The following is a 20733-nucleotide window of genomic DNA, read 5'->3' on the forward strand; positions in this document are numbered from 1 at the left end:
ATAACGTTTGCAGACAGGAGGGCCGACTAGAGAAATGGTCTATATACTTTCACCCTCCCTGTTGTTGTTGTTGAAGCTGCTTTGTTAAATCCCCACTGGTCTCCTGTGTCCCCGGAGAAGCCAGAGAAAATAGGATTTATATACCTACCAGGAAATCCATTTTTCCGACAGGGGGACACAGGACTTCCCACCCTCTGTATACAGTATATGTTATGTTGAAATAGTGTTTCTGTTCTCTCTCTCTCTGTGTCCAGTTACTTAGTACCAACTGAGGTGAATAGGAAAGTTTTTATTTATCCAACAAAGTGTCCTGCCTCCGGTGGACGGAGCTTAACCCCACTGGTTTTACTGGTAGGTATATAAATCCTATTATTGTTGACACATTTTATTCCCCATCTTTTTATAAAGACCCTCTCCTATTCATATTCCAGTCTCTTATTCAAATCAGTGAATGGTTGCTAGGGGGCATTTGGACCCTAGCAACCAGATGGCTAAAATTGCAAACTGGAGAGCTGCTGCATAAAAAGCTAAAATAACTCAAACCACAAATAAAAAAAAAATTAAAATCAACTGCAAATTGTCTGACTATCGCTCACTGCATCATACTACAAGTTAAAGGTGAACAATTTTTTTTTTCTTTTACCAAAAATTCTTCAAACGATGGAAATAGAGAAAACAATGAGGGCGATGCTGTTTGACTATATGGCCATGCACTATTCACTGCTGGGCATTTAGCAGGGCTACACAATAAGAATCCACCTTTTTATTATGGTTCGGTATTACGATGTCCCCAAAATAAAAATAAAAAGTGAAAAATATATATATATAAAAAATGCTGAAGTAAATACAGACACGAGGCGTAAGCAATACAATACTATGATTTTTCAAAATACAAAAAAAAGCTTCTTTTAACATTGAAATTTTACAATGGGTTTGAAAATGTCAAAACTGCTCGTGCCAGTTCCTCCCCCCCCCCAAAAAACGACGGCAGTAAAGAATGACACTTTATCCAAAGAGTTCCTAAGTAATGGGTTAAATACAATCCAAATGGTGTGAACTGGTCAACTGCAATGGGGTCGGGAAGAAGAGAACATAATAAAAACCCTTGCAAGGAAAAAAATAAAAAACATCTATACAACAGTAAAAACACAGAAGGGGTCAGTGTGTCCCCTTTCCGCAAAATGAAAATTAACAATTTGCAACGGCAGGTGGCTTATTTGGTCTCAAAAAGAAAAAAACAGGCTGGAAGAAAAAGGAGGTGAACATATAGGTAAACCCAAACTATAAAATTTTACATAATTTAAAAAAAAATAATACTTTTTTCACTAAGCAAAATTTCATTTTTAGGTTTACGTACTCTTTAAAGCCTGAAGGTTCTGGTGACCAACACTGCACCCAGAAATAGACATAAAGTATGCCAGTATTACTGTATTAAGGGGGGGGGGGTTCACCTTTAAGTTAACTTTAAGTATGTTCTAGAATGACCTAATTTAAGCAACTTTTCAATTGGTCTTCATTTTTTCCTTTTTATAGTTTTTGAATTCTTTGCTTTCTTCGTCTGACTCTTTCCAACTTTTAAATATATCTGAGTGTATCTAAAAACAAATACAAATGTATTTTTACTTTTTATTACTCATCTTTCTATTCAGGACTCTCCTAATCATATTCCAGTCTCTTGTACAAATCAATGCATAGTTGCTAGGGTAATTTGGGTCCTAGCAACCAGAGCTGCTGAATAAAAAGCAAAATAACTCAAAAACAATGAAAACCAATTGCAAATTGTCTCCGAATATCACTCTACATCATACTAACAGTTCATTTAAAGGTGAACAACCCCTTTAAGGTAGTAGGTTCTAATTATATTTTTAAATTACCAAAAAAAAAGGAAAATTCAAGTGGCAGTGGTCTTGAGAGAAAATGAACTGAATGGACTGGGACAGTTTTTGTTCTGCCTCTAGGTGCATGCAACATGACCGCACATTTAATCAGCCAGACAATGAAAATTGCTAAAAATTTGATTTCTCCCCCCAAAAAAAAATTTCTTCTGATGTTACACATCAAATTCCATTAAATATACAATTTTTCCTCCAGCAAAAAAAAAAAAAACAAAACAAAAAAAAAAAAAAGGAGGGGGGGGGAAGTGTATGTTTGAGTCTCCTTTAAATTTCCCCGGATTATTGGGGTCCTGTATGAGGTTTGTTCCCCTCTGCCGGTACAGTCTGCACATCGGGACTTGAAATTCTTTTAGCAGTCGCTTTTCCACAATTTGATGGTCTTGTCATTTTCTAGTGCTGCCGAGGCGATTATGTTTTCTGTTGGGTGGCAGGCTGTTGAAATCACCACGTCTGAAATTTAAATGAAAATAAGGCACAACAAGGTCAAATCTAGGGGTGGTTCACCTTTCAGTTAACTTTGAGTATGTTATAGTATGGCCAATTCTAAGTAATATTTAAATTGGTCTTCATTATTTTTTTTTTTTTATAGTTTGCCTTATTATATTGCCTTCTTCTTCTTCTGACTTTCCAGCTTTGAAATGGGGGTCACTGACCCCATCTGAAAAAACATGCTCCATAAGGCCACAATTGTATTGTTATTTCTATTTTTATTACTCGTCTTTCTATTTGGACAATCTCCTATTCAAATTTCAGTCTTTCAAATGAATGCGTGGTTGATGGGATAACTTAGAATCCTAGCAACTAGGCTGCTGAATAAAAAGCTAGATCATTTAAAAACCACAAATAAAAAAAAAACAAAAAAAAAAACCTATTGCATCAAACTCAAACGCCTTCAAATACGCACTATATTATGTAATACAGCTACAAAAAAAACATAAGTCGTCCCGTAACATTCAGAATAATCCATAGGATAGGGAGAATACAGGCTTTCCTTTTTGTAACATAACCCCCCGGCCACTGAGGAGGGGACCCTATGCAGCTGTAATAAACAATTTAACCCCCTGCCTCTGTCCATGGCTTTGTTTTTCCCTGATGCGCTTTATACCCTTGTGCTCAAAACGTTGGATTTTTTGTAATAAAACTTTCTTTGTATTAAGTCGAGCAATAGAGGTTATTCTATAGATACTTACCCGTGTGTCCCTGTAATTTCTGCACCACCTCCTTAGTCTGTAGGTTCCATATATAAACCAAGTTATCTTCAGAGCCAGACACGATCCACTGTAAAAAGAAAATGTTCTCATTAGGGCTGATGAGCAGATAGTGGGTTTGGTGACGTAGATGAAAAAATAGCATTAAACGCCGATATGTTACCCGGCAGATTCACTAGCAACGGTCCTCAAAACTGTAGATACGTTTAGGAAATTGTCCGGTCTGCTTATAAATTGAGAAAAATCCCACATATTTCCTCTGGATGCTGCAACCACTCGTTTCCAAATGTCATCAGCATCTTCAGTGAGTTGCCAACTTTCAGTACTTACCAAGAAATACCAAGCCAATACTGGAGAGCCAATGTGGACCCTATACGCACTAAATTTACTAGTTAAATGAAAGGATGGAGGTCTCTGCCCCTTAACACCGCCAGGCAGAAGGACCATTTGTTAAATAGTCTTCCTGCTGCAGCTACTGTATATATTTACAAATCCCCCACTATATATACCCAAGAAAGAATTATCACACGAAGATTCTGACTAAACTATTATTTGGCCTCTCAGCAGCAGCACTTTTTACCATGGATTAGGGGGGACGACAAAAGAGATGCTTGTTATACTATCCTTAGTATCTGCTGGGGTAGAGAAGCTGTACCACCGAATGATGAACCAGTGATGACAACACATCTAAATACAGGAGATGTTCAGTTGTGTTCAGAATAATAGCAGTGTGTTTAAAATAAAAAAAAAAAAAAAGGAGATTTTGTGTACTCACCTTTAAATCTCTCTCTCTTCAGTCGCTTGGGTTCACACAGGGACAGTGGGTATAGCTGGCAGCACTAGGAGGCAGGACACAACAATCAGGGCCGGAACTAGGGGTAGGCAGAGTAAGCACGTGTCTAGGGTGCAAAGCTGGGGGGGCGCTAAGCACGTACCTCCTCTGTTGCCTACCCCCAGACCAGTGCCTGACTCTCTGTGTTTGTTCCATCTTCTTGCGCTGCTGCGCATGCGCGCGAATGCATGCTCGCACCAATTCGCGCATGCGCAGCAATTCACACATGGGCAGGAGCGCAAGAAGACGAAAAACCACATCTTTCTTGCGCATGTGCACACGAGTGTCGCCTTGCGCATGCGCACTCGGTCTACGCCGGCACAGTGTACGCAGGCTTGCCTTGGACGCCTGAGCAGCGCGGCCCTGACAACAATAAAAGAACTAGCTCCTCCTCCGCTGGCTATACCCCCAGCAGGCAGAGCTCATAAAAAGTCAACAGGAATTGTAACAACTTGAGTTTATAACATATCAATGAATTATATAACATATCAACACTAATGTAACAACCGTATCATGTCGGACGGAAAGCCAGTGAAGCCCTGTGTCCCCCAAGCGACTGAAGAAAGATATTTAACGGTGAGTACACAAAATCTCCTTTTCTCCAGGTCTGCTTGGTGGACACAGGGAGAGTGGGGATGTACCAAAGCTATCCCTGAAAAAGGGGGAGGTGGGAGAATGAGTTCTATGTGGAAGTAAGCACTGCGGCTTAAAGCACCTTTCTGTCAAAACGAGTGTCAGAATCCGCAAAGGTGTTGAAATGGTAGAATTTAGAAAAGGAGTGGACAGAGGTCCACGTAGCTGAATTGCACAGCTGCTCTGCTGATGCTTGGTTTCTGAACGCACAGGATGTACTCATCCCCCTGGTGGAGTGGGAGGTGAGTCTGAGTGGTGGAGCCTGTCCCTGTGCAACGTAGGCTTTCTGAATCGCTTGCTTGATCCAGCAAGAATGATAGATGTGGTAGCCAGCACCCTGGTATGGCCCCGAGGGAATGACCAATAGTGAGTCTGTCTTACGAATGTCATGAACTCTGTGCAGACAGGAGTGCCAGGCGTTTCTGAAAAAGGACAGATAGCACCGAGACTAGAGACTTGTGACTTGAGTGAACCTAGGGACAGACCCATGGACAGGCCCTCTTGCAGGACTTCTAGAATGTTAGAGAGCACCTTGAATCTTGCTTTGTGTCGGGTGCACCACTGGTGGTATGTGGACCAGACTCTATGATAAGCTTTCGCTGAAACAGGTTTGCAGGTGGCGCACATTGTATGTGCCACAGCCTTAGAGAACCTTCTGTGTCAGGATCTGAGTCTCAAGAGCCATGCTGTCAAGTTGAGGTTTGCTGGGTTTGGGTGTTGGATTGCGCCTTGAATTAGAAGGTCCAGAAGCAGAGGCAAGGTCCAGGGTTTTGCCACCAACAGGTTGAGGAGGTCTTAGAATCTGCTTCCCAATTTAGGCTAAGCCCAATTTTTGAGCTTGATTTTGTTTAGCACACCTCTGATTCTTGTGCCCCATTGGTGGTTGATGTAAGCCACCGCTGTGAAATTGTCTGACTGAATCTTCACGACCAGTCAGATCTTGCAGCCAATGAAACAGACCTAGCCGGATTGCTCGGATCACAAGCAGGCTGATCGGTAGCTTTTTTTTGTCTGGGGTCCATTTTCCCTGTGCTGAGCGACCCTCGAGAACTGCTCCCCAGCCGAACAGACTCACGTCTGTCGTGAGGATGCACCAATGGGGTTCTCCTAGCAGCCTGCCTGTAAGGTGGGTGGTCTGCAGTCACCAGAGGAGGGATGCTATCATCTTGCAAGTTAGTTGGATCTCTTCAAGTAGGGATTTCCATTTCCAGGTCGCAAGGATGTTCCACTGGAGCTCTCTGAGGTGAAATTGGGTGAATGGTACCGCTTCTATTGTGGAGACCATGACCCCCAGAACTTTCATGCAAAACTTGGCTGTGTGTAGTGGTTTCTCCTCTGTATCTGTGTGTTGAACTGCATGCCGAGAAAGACCATGTATTGGCTGGGTGTCAGTGAGGACTTGGTCAGGTTCAGGAGACATTCTGAGGAGCAGGTCTATGTGCAGAAAGGCACCAAAATCAAAAAGATTCATGCCCCGTCGAAGGTGTATCTCCCAGGGAGGACAGAAGAGCGTAGCGGCACACACCTGTGGTATGGACCGCTCTTCTCTGTATTCCGGCCAGCCCCCTCTCCTCCCGCAATCGAACGGAGATTTCAGTCAGGCTGGATAGTCTGTGCATGCAGGACCCACAAGACCCCGAGTCCCACGCTTGGGGATGACTATGGGGATCCTCTACTCAGTGTAGAGGTCATGAGCAATCCCCTGGTATCAGATCAACTGACCAAATAATAACATAAGAAAAAATATGTCCTGTCCTCCTGAGGACACAACACAAACTGATCGGAGATTGCCTGCTGGGGGTATAGGCAGTGGAAGAAGAGTTCTTTTATTGTTGTGTCCTGCCTCTAGGGGTACCAGCTATAGTCACTGACCCTATGCCCCTCAAGCAGACCTGAAGAAAAAGTAAATAAATCTCAAAATCCTTATAATAGTTTTTATTTCCATCCAGGCAAATGCATTGGGAACACTACACATTCTCTTCCAAATCAAAACACGAAGAAACATAACATTTGTGTTATTCCTTTCGAGAAAGTGAAATAAAGGGAATATTAGGCAGCAGTCCCTCCTTCTTTCCCAACTGATTGACTGTATCAAGTGAAAACATGTTTCAAGCTGATGCTTTCCTTTGAATGAGGGGACTAAAATTGAGTTGTATAAGCAGTGTGTCTCTGCTGCACATTGTGTTGTATGGAATCCACCCACTTCCAACAACCTGTTCCACAGTTCTTCTGCATTTCTTGCTTTTGCCCCACAAACACCATCTTTCAGGTTTTGTTTTCATTTTAAAGCATTTGAGATCATTTTAGCTGAGCAGCACTTCATTTTCTGCACTTCTTTATATGTGTTCCCCTTTCCAATCAACTTTTGTTGCAGCACAACATTTGCTCCTTCCTTAAATAAGGGTCGGAATTGACTCCTGTTTTTTAACAGAATGAATTAGCTCATTAATTGAACTCCACACTGCTATTACTTGGACCACTGCTATTACTTGGACCACTGCTATTACTTGGACCACTGCTATTACTTTGACCACTGCTATTACTTGGACCACTGCTATTACTTGGACCACATTTTTTTGGAACAAGCCTCAATGAATGATTCAGTGACACAGAATCAGCAGCATGGCATGACTGTTGAGTCTGTAGGTTTCCGATTACTCGACTACAACTACTAGTACATTATTTGCCATGTAGAAATAGAATTTCTACCAAAAAGTGTGATTGACCAGGTTAGACATGTCAGACTACTATTATTCTGAACACAACTGTATATATACTCTATCACCACGCACGCATTAATACATACCTTGCCGCCTGTCACAGAAAAGTTAGCAAATATGCAGTACTTCTCATTCTTGTGGCACGTGTATGTTTTCAAACACTGAAAGAGAAAACAGCAAAATCATGGGCACTGAGGTATAACAATCACAAGTTATCGCTAGTTAAAAAAATACAGCCTGATTATATGCCCTTGTAAGAGGATCTATCATTAAAAGGCAATAGCCTGCTTTCTCCAGTGAAAATGAACCCAGTAAAGGAACAGACTGGACCAAAACAAGCTAAGCTTGATGTGGCTAAAATTAAACAGTTACAGAACAAACCTTCAGCTAAGGCTAATTTTAGAATGGTGACCGTTAGCTCAAGCTAAACCATGAGTGTAGTATACAATGGATAATTATTCAGGGGGGCAACCAAAGTGCAGGGGAATTCCTTCCTAGACACTTACCTTCCCTTTGCTGTAATCCCACAGTTTAAGTGTACTGCAAAGACAAAACAGGCATTATTAGGATTGTAATATGAACAAGAGCAATGAGAGGAAGAGTTGTATAGTTCCCCTTTAATTGTGATAATCTGATAAAACATCAATTTGCCATAGTCCAACATTTGTCTAAGAGTTTAATCACTTGGAAAAGAACTGGATGAAATCTGGATAGTGTATACCAAAGTAGTCCGGTATACCACATAAGGCAATTAAAAAAAACATATTAAAAACAAAAACCCAAAAGGTAAGAACCCCCTATATTAAAGAGAGGCCCTTAGTCTCCATCGGAAGTGTTCAGGACAGTTAGGTTGACCTTACACAACAATAATACTGAACCTTTGATTATTGGTATGTGTATGATGGCCTGCCAATCGTGAATAATATTGATGTACAATTGGTGCCTTTCTCCTGCCAATACAGCATGTCGGTCAGTTCATAGAGAATAAAATGAGCTACAGCTACTCTTCACTGCCTGCTGTTCTGAACATTGGTCTGCTTTGGACAGAAGGGAAAATGGTCATAAACCCAATATGAAATCACCCATAGAACTATAATTATGGTGCAATATTTGTGCAAAGCAAACAAGCGTGTGTTTAGCAGTGGAGCAAACGTGTCTATTGCTTGAACCACTGGCATTTCCCAGTAAATCATTCAGCTGTTATTCTTTCTGCATTGGTACTGCATTATCTACCTTTCCCATGCCGTGGTACTTACTTGTCTAGGGTAGCGGCTAAAATGTATTTGCCGTTTGGAGAAAACTTCACAAAAGATACAGGAGGATTATCGTCATCTGAAAGCAAGAAATGGAGAATTAAAATGAGTTTATGAAACTGGACAAAATAAACCTTAAAAAATATAATAAATAAATCACTTACCAATGAGTGTTTTCAAACATTGCCCCGACGCTGTGTCCCATATTCGGCTAAGATTTAAAAAATAAAACTTTTACAATTAGAATAGAATATAGTAAAAATATATGAAAAATTCTGGTTGTATATAGAAAGAACTGCAAGCTCTATAGGGTTGAGGCTGATATGCCAATGGCAAGTGGATAGTTATGATTCTTTTTGGAATGAATCTGTAGAGTAGATGCACTATCACAATGATTATAGCTTTTGGAACGACAAGCTATTAAATATGTGAATGGCTTTCTTATTCCCACCCTCATAAATATGACTATGTATTACGCTTTCATGTGAACAGCTGGTGTTCTTATGGCTTCTATTTATTAAAGGCAACATTGCGTATTATAACATGTAAAGTGGTTTCACACCGAGAGAGGCAGCCATGTGCATGGTGATTTGGGGGAACAGAGAAACAATGGGAAACGTCACTCACCACAAACCATCGTAACTACTGGATACAATGAGGGAACCGTCACGATTAAAATGCACCTGGAACAGGAGAGGTAAATATGAAAAAGCTTGACAGATGCTGATTGTAAACTTGAGTTAAATTCCATAGAGATTTAAAAAAAAATTGTCTCCTTGCTTAAGAGAAATTTGAGAATGTGTTTTCCCACTGGCAATTGTCTGTTGTAAAATGAAACCAAAATAGTAGAGGGAAGAGAAGAGATAGGGTGGCAGATGGGGGGGGGGGGGGGAGTGCAGCTATGAAAAAAATCACCAGGGTATTGCCAACCAAGTGAGGCTCAAAATGCTGCCAATCATTAGGCCAGAGGCAGATATGAGAATGCTTTGTAAGGTAAACTGGTTAACTACTCTGCTGCCTCTTACAGATATGGCATTTCATGTGTTGTAAACAATTCTGCCCTCCAGGGGAGAACCATGGCCATCAAAAAGCTCTGTCCACCTACCACCACTTCAAATCTCAACATGGTAGATCAGGTTCTGCCATGTTACCTTACAAGCTTATCCAGGCATAGTGACAGCAAGAAAGAATTTCAGAGGATTATTCATGAAATTACCACCTTTACAAATGTTTAATTCTTAAGAGTCCGACTCCGACACATTTCAATGCAAATATTGATCGAGACAGGGATCCAAACAGCTTCTGGTGTTTGTGTCCCTTCTAGAACATCCTGAACAAAAACAGGCATAGAGTGTGGTGCTCTAAATTTATACTAAAGCAGCCACAGGCGGGAACTACTGAGAGATTTTTTTTTTTATTTTAAAAAAGGAACAGTACAAAGCAATCAAATTCTTGCTTAAAGGGGGAGCTATTGCAGAAAAAAGTAATACAAGCTTCATCACACAAATAAACTCTCTAAATACAATCAATTAAATATTCAGCATTGTTTCTGAAATAATCACGTTTATCTTCAGTATCCCTCTCTTAGCATCTGTTTCTCTTCATTCTGTCTAGCAGTTGGGTGTCAGATATTCACCGACTGTTAGATTCAATATATCTTATGGAGGGGGGGTTCCTTTCCTAGCAGATGAATAGAGCTCACTCAAATAACTGATTCCAGTACAAACAAAATAACATAAATCCTGCATGTAGAGAGACATGATGTCTGGTGATTTTAAGAGTGAGCTCTAGTACATCTTCTTGGCAAAAGGAGCCCCCCCCCCCAGAAGATATATTGGATCGAACTGTCAATGAATATCTAATGCTTATATTAAATATTCATTTTCGCAATAGTTCCCCTTTAAATGACAGTGGTGTTTATGCATCATTCACATTGCTTAAGAACAGATGCTTCCTCAACTACCTTTTGTTCCTCATCCCCAATAACATACTAGAATTAAATTGGGTAGAACCCTTTTCTACATTTTACTGATGTATTGAAACTCCACAATTTCTTGTCTTCCACATGGCTGGTTACATAAAGAGAGCATAGACCATTCCTCCACAATTTTCTAAAGGGCAGTAGCTGCCAGCAATATAGTTTAGCCACACCCGAAGCCTCCCATGCTAGAAAAAATGGCTGCAGCAGACATATGTGTATCTATACAATATGCTTACAGCAGAGACGGGGTCAGAATGAGCAGGCAATGTCTTCAGGCATTTCCCAGTCTTCACATCCCATATTCTTACACTTTCATCAAACTGAAAAAAAAAAGCAAGCTCAATGCAATGCCAAATTAACCATTAGAAAAAAGTAATTTCCTGGCATAATGACAAATCAATCCTGAAAATGTTTTTTTCCCTCTAAATCAACTTTTCCCACATGACGGATATTTTCATGCTTAGTTTACATTTGTATCAAAGATATAAAAATGTCAGGGGCATGGATTTTTACAGACACCACAACTCTATTTCAGACAGCCCTATGCATAAAGAATGTTGTTCCTTTACTAATCCCTTAACAGGCTTTAGTTATCCTTTAAAAACCTTTTCCCATTGGAAGGTGAGTTTAATAGAACAGAAACCATTGTACAAAAAAGTAGGGGATCTAAACTCAAGACGCCCCATAGCATCACCAGCAGTCAAAATTAAATAACGTATGGACTTAAGAGTTTGCAAGCCGTTTATGTTGATTTCAAAAGTATGGCGATAACGAACACAGATAAAAGATTGCTAGACCATTGGGATTCAGTGATTGGTGAGCTGCAGTCACAGGTCTGTCTGCTAAGTAATATGGAAAAAACAAGTAATGAGACGTGATCCTAAACCACAATGTTAATAAAGCTCAATGGCCCTAAAACATAAAGCAAAGTTAAAAATTCTTAACTTACTGATCCTGACACAATGAGATTGGACTGCGGATTAAAGTTACAGCAGAATACATAGTTGCTGTGCCCCTTTAAGGTCTTCAAGCATTTTCCCTGTAGAAAAAAAAAAATTACATTAAAGTATGGTTTGTATTCCAAATAGAGGGGTAGCTCACCTTTAAAACAACATCTACTATGATGTAGACAATGATATTATGAGACAATATGCATCAGGTCTTAAAACTTTTATGGTTTTAGCGTTTTTTTCAGAAGCTCTCCAGTTTATTTCAGAGGCTATTTGGTTGCGAGGCAAAATTTACCTTAGCAATCAAGTTATGGTTTGAATGAGGAACTATAAAGACCAGAATCTTTACCTCAGTGCGTTCTCCCACAAAGGGGGTTACCGAGGATGTCAGGCATTCCTGACCCCGGTATCAGCAGAAGGGGGAAGGCAAAAAATTATAAACAAAACAAAATGAAGATGTATTGAAAGGTTGCTAAGAACAGGACATTCAAGGACACATTAAAAGTTAACTGTAGCAACTAAGGGCCCCTAAACTGCTGTTAATTCAAATAACGAAATCAAGGTCAGTTCTGGATGGCTCCTATGGAAGCAGTGGGTAATGTGAACCTCCCAGCAACAACAGGGAATTTATTCCATTTTATAAGGCACTCCTTGATGGAGCAACATCGGAAGTCAGAAAGAGTGGTGACTAGATAGGACAATTCAGCATAAATGTGCATCATTTGGGAACAGAGAATTATTCTGCCCAATGGCAAGTTTATATGGCTGGTGAATCAAACAGGCCTCACCGAGCTTACGTCCCAGATTTTTAGAGTCTTGTCGTCAGAGGCAGACACCAGGAGATTGGAGTCAGATGACCAAGCAACATCTGATATTCCCTGCAAAAAAAAATAAAAAATTAATGTAATCAGATTTGATTAAGGGGTTTATATTTCTTATCCAGCGCCAAATGAAAACACATTAAATCCCAAGCCTGTCTATAAATTATGAAGACTGGCCCCCGGGGACGTGTCTGGCAAATAAGAACGTTAATTGGCTTCTGCTTCATGGCATTGGGGAATCAGGTACAAAACAGTTTTGGTTTAATGTTTCAAGAAGCAGACGCTAGTGCAACATCAACAGATGTACAAAGCCATATTTAAATATATCACAATACAGGTATTCAACAGCATACAGGCTACATGACAGCAATAAGTTCTTACCAACTTGTGTCCAGATATGGTTTTTTCAAACTTGCCATCATACGCCCCCCATATTTTGATTAACTTGTCGGCCGCTGAAAGTACAAAAGGACGCTGTAGCTTTTTTTTTTTTATGGCAAAACAAAAACACTACTAGCATTCTCTTAATAGGAACAGAAAACAGAAAAGTCACTTACATGAACTGGCAAGCCACTCCCCATTCGGGCTGAATTTTACAGATGATACGGCCTTAGTATGTCCGGCTAGAGTAAACTTTAGAGTGTAATTTGGCTTTACTGGTGCAGGCTGTGAAAGGGGAGGAAAAGAAAAATGGGGATTTTAGAAATCTTTTTTGCAGCTTGAATGGTCAGCATACTCTGTGCTGCTAGCAGAGGGCACAAAAGGCAGAGAGTTTAGTTTTAAAATGACCTACAACCCTTTGGAACACCAAGGGGCCTATGTAACACCAGGGTAGCTACAGAACTCCCAACATTAAAGGGGTGGTTCAACTTTAAAGCAATACCGACAGGTTCCTATAAAAATCATAGGAATGTGTCCATATCGAGGAGGTGTTGCACCGAATAATTTTCTCTAAAAGCCCCCCTCAAAGCCGCCCGGGAACCTTTGTGAAGCCACCCTCTGACACTGCAAACGGATCTTCTGCGTTGTTTCAGTGACGTTTGCCTGGGAGCAGAGCAATCCTGCCATAGGCTGAAGTCCTGTTTTCATTTGTAATTAGCCTATGGAAGGATCGCTCCGCCACCAGCCCAGCGTCACGGAAACAACACAGAAGATCCATTAGCAGTGTGGGAGGGTCGGCTTAACGAAGGTTCACGGGGCTGGGGGCAGCTTTAGGGGGGCTTTTCGAGGAAACTATTCGGCGTGCAGTACCTCTTTGATATGGACACGTTCCTATGATTTTTATAGGAATGTGTGGCTATCGCTTTAAAGGGGACCCGTTACATTAGTCAAGCAAAATCAACTTTAATTACACTATATAAATTATTTGAATCTTGTTTCCTTCAGTCTGGGAATTCATAATTATAGCAAGCAGGAAGCAGCCATTTTGTGGACAGTTTTATTAAGGCCTTGCATAATCTCAGAATCTTGTTTGTGCACCAGAATGGGGGACCTGATGTCCATCCCCATGCACTGGCTACGCAATTAAACGGTAAAGAGAACAGGGGAATGTGTGGAGAGCAGTGACATCTAGGAAGTGCTGAATGGAAAGTGAAAGTAATTGTCTGCCCCACCTCTATGCCACTGGCATAGAGGAGGGGCAGACAATATTTGATTGACAGCTGAGATTTTTAAATGAGCTTACAACAACTATGAATGCTTTAAACATGAAATCCAATTTCTATTTTTTATTAATTTGAAAAGGACTTTTATTATAGAGATTTTTGTGTCTGGATGACAGGTCCACTTTAAGAAGATGTGCCAGGAACATTGACAAACAATATACAAGGGTCTGGCACTAAGTTTGCCCAGACGCAGTAACCCATGGCAACCAGTATTTGTTTTTAAACAGGTAACCAATAAATGCTGCCTGCTGATTGGTTGCTATCGGTTACCTCTCCTGGGCAAACTGAGCGCTTTTTTATTGCATAACCCCTAGTCTTTACCACTAAGATTTGCTCATTTCAGAGTATTTGCATTAATCTAACTGCAGCATTAACCTGCCAGCGGGCCTGTCACATTCAGCAACACCACCACCCCCTGCCCCCTATATTTTAGATGTCAACAAACAGAGCCACACCACTGGAAAGTACCCAAAATTTCAACGTGACTCTAAGGATTCAGTTAAATGTGTTCCAGAGAGGTCATAAATAGCGACTTCAAGTTATTAGTATTTTCTATACAGCATGGGAAATAAAACATCGCTAGGGGTCAAAAGAGAAAATCCCCTGCCCTGGGTGGGATTCTACTGCCATGTTCCAGCACATCACAATCATTTGATAAAGCCCTATTATATAGTAGTACATGTAGTTATACCTATGAAATGTGAAAAGTCAACATTTAAAGGAGATGTTAAGGCAAAATCTTGCATAATAAAAAATGGGATTCTAAGCAATTTTCCAATATACATTCATTGTATAGACCACAGTGTCTGTCCAGTCCTTTCTGCTCCCTATGCCTGTCTCTTGAAACAATGTAGCAGAATTCAGTTCCCTTCTAGGTCTGTAGTTCCGCTGGCTTCTGCTACATTTTTTCTGGAGAGCAGAAACCATAAACAGACACTGGGGGTCATTTATCAACACTGGGCAAATTTGCCCATGGGCAGTAACCCATGGCAACCAATCAAATTGCTGCATTCATTGTTCTACTTGCAGCTGGCTTTAAAAAGCTAATCTCTGATTGGTTGCTATAGGTAACTGCCCATGGGCAAATTTGCCCAGTGTTGATAAATGAGCCCCACTGTTGTCAAAAGCAATGACATTTACACAGAACTATAATCGCAGTGAGAATGAGGAATGAATGGATATTGGGAAGTATCAGGAGTCGGAGGCAGTAGTGCAGAGAAAGGGACAGACACAATGGCAGTTCCACAGAACTATAAACCCAGTAAGAATGAGGAATGAATGGATATTATAAAGTTGTATCAGGAGTCAGAGGCAGCAGTGCAGAGAAAGGGACAGACACAATGACAGTTACACAGAACTAGAAATCCAGTGAGCATGAATGGTTATTGAGAAGCTGTATCAGGAGTCAGAGGCAGCAGTTCGGAGAAAGGGACAGATACAGTGACAGTTACATAGAACTAAAAACCCAGTGAGAATGAGGAATGAATGGATATTAGGAAGTTGTATCACGAGTCAGACGCAGCAGTGCAAAGAAGAGAAAAGGACACACACACAAAGACCAGTGGATCTGTACAAACTGTCATCTGCTAGGCATATAGCAGACAGGGTACTGATGGGTACAGGCAGTGTGCCGACGGCTGAAGATAAACAAAATGACAGGACATGTGCAGTACATAGAGGCTAAATGCTGGAAAACACCACCGACATCAGTGGACCTTTATTATACAGGTTGTATTTAAAAAGCTACAACAGTGTGCTGTATATAAATATAAAAATCTTTGTAATGATGTAACACAGGAGGCAGTATCAAAGCACTGGGGTAGTGGCATCATTGGATATAACCAAAGCTTTTGATTCAGTCAACTGGTCCAATCTGTGGCAGATTCTAGAGAAATTTGGTTGTGGTCCCAACTTCATTGCCTGGATCAAACTTCTGTATAAAAAACCTACTGCTCAAGTCAGAGTTAATAATACTCTATCTGTAGCCTTTGCACTAGGGAAGGGGACCAGACAGGGCTGCCCTTTATCACCCCTCCTATTTGCTTTGGCAATCGAGACACTGGCAGCAAAGTTAAGACAGGCACCATTAGTCAAAGGAATCACACTGGGCAATATTGAAGAGAAGGTAGCATTGTATGCAGATGATGTACTACTTTTCTTAGAAGATGCAGGTCCATCACTCCGTGCCATATTAGATATACTGGAGAGATTCGGAAGGCATAGTGGCCTTCTGATCAATAAAACTAAATCGGTATTATTTCCTTTAGGAATTACAAACCTAGCAGAAAGGGCCCTTACTCTAACTCCGGTGACTAGATTCCGCTACCTTGGCATAATAATTAGTACACACCCAATAACATTTGTAGCTGAGAATCTAAAACCAATCCTGGTAAAGCTTAAAAACGCAACCTCACATTGGGTTAAACTCCCTCTGACACTATGGGGTAGAGTCAACCTCTTTAAAATGCTATATCTCCCGAAGTTTCTTTATCCGCTCTGGAATGCAACGGTTTACATAACCATCCCATTCTTCAAGAAAGTAAACAGTGAATTGCTTTCATTTGTATGTGCCAACAAAGCACCTAGACTGTCATTACTCACACTTACTGCATCTAGGGATAAGGGGGGCTCGGCCTCCCTCATCTGCAAAATTATTATTATTATGTGTCCCAGCTATCTTATATACATAATTGGTTTAACCCAGAGGATGGCAACTCATTAACAAATCTGCATGCAGCAATCATGTGTTCTCTGGAAGCTATACGCAACGCCCCGTATAGCAGGGGGGGGGGGACCTTCCATCGTTGCCAGGGGTAATCACCACTCCCATTAAAGTGTGGGCAAAATTACAACCTAAAGGTGCCACCTCCTACCCTAAATTATCAGGGAAAACATCTCTGTGGAAAAATTAGAATCTGCCACACTCGGTACAACTTGCGGATTTTCATTATTGGCCACTTCTAGGGATCAGACACTTGGAAGACCTCTTAGTGGACGGATCCTTCCCCTCCCTGGAACAGCTAAAAACCAAACTTAGCCGGCAAGACATACAACTGTTTTGATATTTTCAATTGAGACATGCATTCTATGCTCAATTCCAATCATACCAGCTTTCACCAACGCAGAAGGCGTGGGGAGGCCAGACTTTGGGATCCAGCCCCAGATAAATTACTATCACAATTATATAGTATAATCCAGACCTCACAGTCTGTACCATTTGAAAAAGCCAAAAGGAAATGGTTGATAACCCTTCCCTCACTTGATGAAGAACATTGGGAAGAGGCTATAGATAACTTATGTCTTTCTAATCTCCTTAAGGGATAAGATTATCCAATTTAAGATCATTCACCAAATATACATCACGCCCCAGAGGCTCAGGGTTATGGGTAGACTAGAAGGAGCTAAATGTGCAAAATGTGGTACTGAAGAGGCAGATTTTCAACACTTAATCTGGAACAGTCCCAAGGTAATATCATATTTGAGGGAGGTTACTCTATATAGCAATGAATATTTGTTTCTCCCTGGAATTTGTACACCTGAAGTCTGTTTACTAGGCATAATAGACGAAGTGGTGCCCTTACAAAAAACAAGAATATTATTACGCTCTATAGTGTTTTATGCAAAAAAAACTAGTCATTATGAAATGGATGAGTCCTAATGCTCCCACACTCCAGCAGTGGATTGATCTAATAAATGCCAACCTTCCCCTAATCAAGATGACCTACAATGCCCGGGGAACTCCTGACAAGTTTGGGAAAATATGGACCCCATGGCTGGATGTTAATCCCCAAGTATTGCTATCAGACAGCTAAACTCTAACTGCAAGTTGTAATATAACGAGTTTGTTTGAGGCCCTGGACCTTCTGATGTGATGCGACAATCACTGATTTTATGTTAACACTTGTACCCAGCTTATTCTGCTAATGTCAAGTACGATTGTTTATTTATCATTTCTTGTTAATTTTATTGCTTTTCTTTTCTTATTTTTTGTTTAAAATGCAAAATAAAAACCTTTAAAAAAAAATGATGTAACACAGGGATCCCCAAATTTTTGAACCTGTGAGCAACATTCAGAGTTAAAAGGAGTTGGGGAGCAACACAAGCATGAAAAATGTTTTTGGGGTGCCAAATAAGTTCTTTGATTGGCCATTTGGTAGCATGTGGATTGTCGGCCCACATGGAGGCTCTGTTTGGCAGTACACCTGGTTTTTATACAACCAAAACATGCTCCCAAGCCTGGAATTCAAAAATAAACTCCTGCTTTGAGGCCACTGGGAGCAACATCCAAGGGGTTGGAGAGCAACATGTTGCTCACGAGCTATTGGTTGGGGATCACTTATGTAACATAGTGCAATGTTCTGATGTAAAACAGATGGGTGTATTTCCCCTTTAAAGTTTCCTGTGCAATTTATGACAAATAACTGCTGTATTTCAAACAAAAATAACCCCAAGCACACTTTAGGAAGTATGAAACCCTACTGGAAGCAGCTTGTCAGCTCCACAGTTACCCACCTTGCTCTGATTATTGGACGAGGATGGGGTGGATTGAGTCTTAGAAGCTTCAGTTTCGGGTTTCTTTTCTTCTGTTGCCATGGTGTAAGCACTAGAATGGTGCCCCTTGAGTTAGCAGATGGCCACTCCCACTGCGCAGGCTAGATGTGAAATAAGAGAAGATAATAATTAGCACTCTTTACTTAACCCGTACAAACATCACTGTGCCAATCAGTAGCCTATGTGTCTGAAACATTCATAGTCCCCGGCTAGGCCTAATGACTATATTACGGCAACTTGATTGCAGCGCCAGGTTTCTTAACCTTTGGTCCCCAGATATTATGAAACTACAATTACCAGCATGCATTAACCTTTGCTTTAAGGCTGAGGCATGTTGAGAGAAAGGCAGAAGCCTTTACAGAATAGTGCAAAGGCAATAGTGGCACATGTCTATGAAAGTGTTCATCCAGGTCACGGTCTATACAGTAGAAGTAAATCTAGTGCAACTGGACTTTCTGGGTAATCACTGAATTCAAAAATACTCAGCAAGTCCAGTTGCACTAGAATTAGCAGGAGTCTGGCGATAAGTGCTGTCAGCGTGACTGTAAGGGCATAGACAGTCCTCTGTTGGTGGCTGCAAAGACATGGGGGAGGCCATGTGAATGTGGCTCTAATGGTTCCCTCTTAGTGTGGCTGTTAGGGTATGTACAGCTGTGTGTGTGTCTGTAGGATGTTTGGGGGCAGGAGACCTTTCTGAGGGTAAATAAGGGCATGGAGAGGGCTCAAAGTGGCTGCAGGATGTTTGGAGTTTCACTACAAAGAGAATCCTCCTTCAATGTTTTTAAAATGAAATTCAAAGACTACATCTGGTAGCACCTGGATAACACCTGAACTGGGAACTGGCACTTATTTGACAGTGTAACAAACTGTAACCTACAGCACTTTAATACCCCTCCACAATGTGTCTGTGTTACCCTCCCATTTAGACTGTAAGCCCTACGGGGTAGGGTCCTCCAGCCTTTTGTCTCCTTGACGCAGAGCACGTCATCTGTATTGTCATTCTATTTTATATTTACGTGAACTGTATTTTCAATGATGCACTTATTGTTACTTTTTATTTCAATTGTTTGTTACTTCTAATTTATTGTTTTGCTGTACAGTGCTTTGCCCTCAAGGAGTGCTATACAAATAAAAATATACATCCATACATACTACAGCTGTTTGCATGGAGAGAGCTCGGTAGGATGTTTTGGGGGTTCACCTTGGCTTTATGCCTCTCTGAAGGAAAATAAGGGTATAGAGAGGGGTGGCTGTATGATATGGGGGGAGGGGGCTCAGTATGGCTGTATGATATGGGGGGGTCTCAGTATGGCTGTATAGCATGGAAGGGCACTTCGAATGGCTATGACTATAGAAGTATAGGGGGTTCTGTGTGGCTGTAGGATATGGGGTTATTAGTATAACTGTACATCACATTGGGGTCACTTAGAATGCCTGTAGAAAAGTGGGAGACCACTAGAACAGAATATAAAGTTATGGGGGAGTTAATGTACCTTAAGGAGCTGTTAGAGGGTTTATTAGAGTATGGGGGACTATGTGTGTGACTGTGGGGGTATAAGAGAGGCAATATAAGGGGATCATTGTTACATGCAGTGAGTGACAGGAGGAAAGCGCTCACACAGACTCCCCGTGCGTGGCTCTGCAAGGAGGGCCCGAGTGGGAGCTGTTGCTGAATGCTAAGCCCTTCCTCTGCCTCCATGTGATGGGCCCGCCTGCCTAAGCCACACAGAGCCGTTGAGAGAATGACCCTCCTCCTGTTTCCCTCATGGAGCATACACGCGCGTCTCTTACCCTCACCGAACTGGCGACTGGAGGCGGTGAAACTCTTTCAAGCGCCCCGCCGCCGCCCGTACATTGAATCCGCTCACACTGCTGGGAACGAGGAGGAGGCAACGCGCCAGGCCGGGAAAACGGAGTCGCTAATACGCATGCGTCCCCCAACCTGAAAGGACTATAGCTAACGCTGTGCGCACGCGTGGCTGCTGATTGCTGCACCTTTCCACCGCGCCTGCGCATTCGGATACTGTAGCGAGGGATGCAGAACGCTTGCGGAAATGAAGAAAAGCGGGTAGCGCATGCGCAGTGATGTTTTTGTCTTTTTGCAATCTGCTTATAGGATCAAGTTATAAAGCGGGAACCACTACTGTTTGTATCTGTTAAAGGTCTTTTAACGAAGAACTCCATATTTTGTTTATTTGTTATACTAATAGGTTTTTTTAAACTTT

At 41.3% G+C, this 20733-nt stretch overlaps 1 protein-coding gene across 2 annotated transcripts; it reads right to left on the reverse strand.

Moving 5' to 3' along the window:
- Window positions 1-748: 748 nt before the first annotated feature.
- Window positions 749-20527, reverse strand: wdr5.S (WD repeat domain 5 S homeolog). Of its 2 annotated transcripts, none has more exon segments than NM_001094154.1 (14): window positions 749-2345; window positions 3086-3173; window positions 7375-7449; window positions 7795-7828; window positions 8545-8620; window positions 8706-8752; window positions 9169-9224; window positions 10759-10842; window positions 11472-11561; window positions 12261-12350; window positions 12675-12748; window positions 12851-12959; window positions 18470-18609; window positions 20306-20372. In NM_001094154.1, coding segments are annotated over 13 exon segments (1005 nt in total). In that variant the 5' UTR covers window positions 18551-18609; window positions 20306-20372; the 3' UTR covers window positions 749-2244.
- Window positions 20528-20733: the final 206 nt, after the last annotated feature.

This window comes from Xenopus laevis, chromosome 8S (genome assembly GCF_017654675.1).
Source record: "Xenopus laevis strain J_2021 chromosome 8S, Xenopus_laevis_v10.1, whole genome shotgun sequence".
In the NCBI taxonomy this organism is placed as follows: domain Eukaryota; kingdom Metazoa; phylum Chordata; class Amphibia; order Anura; family Pipidae; genus Xenopus; species Xenopus laevis.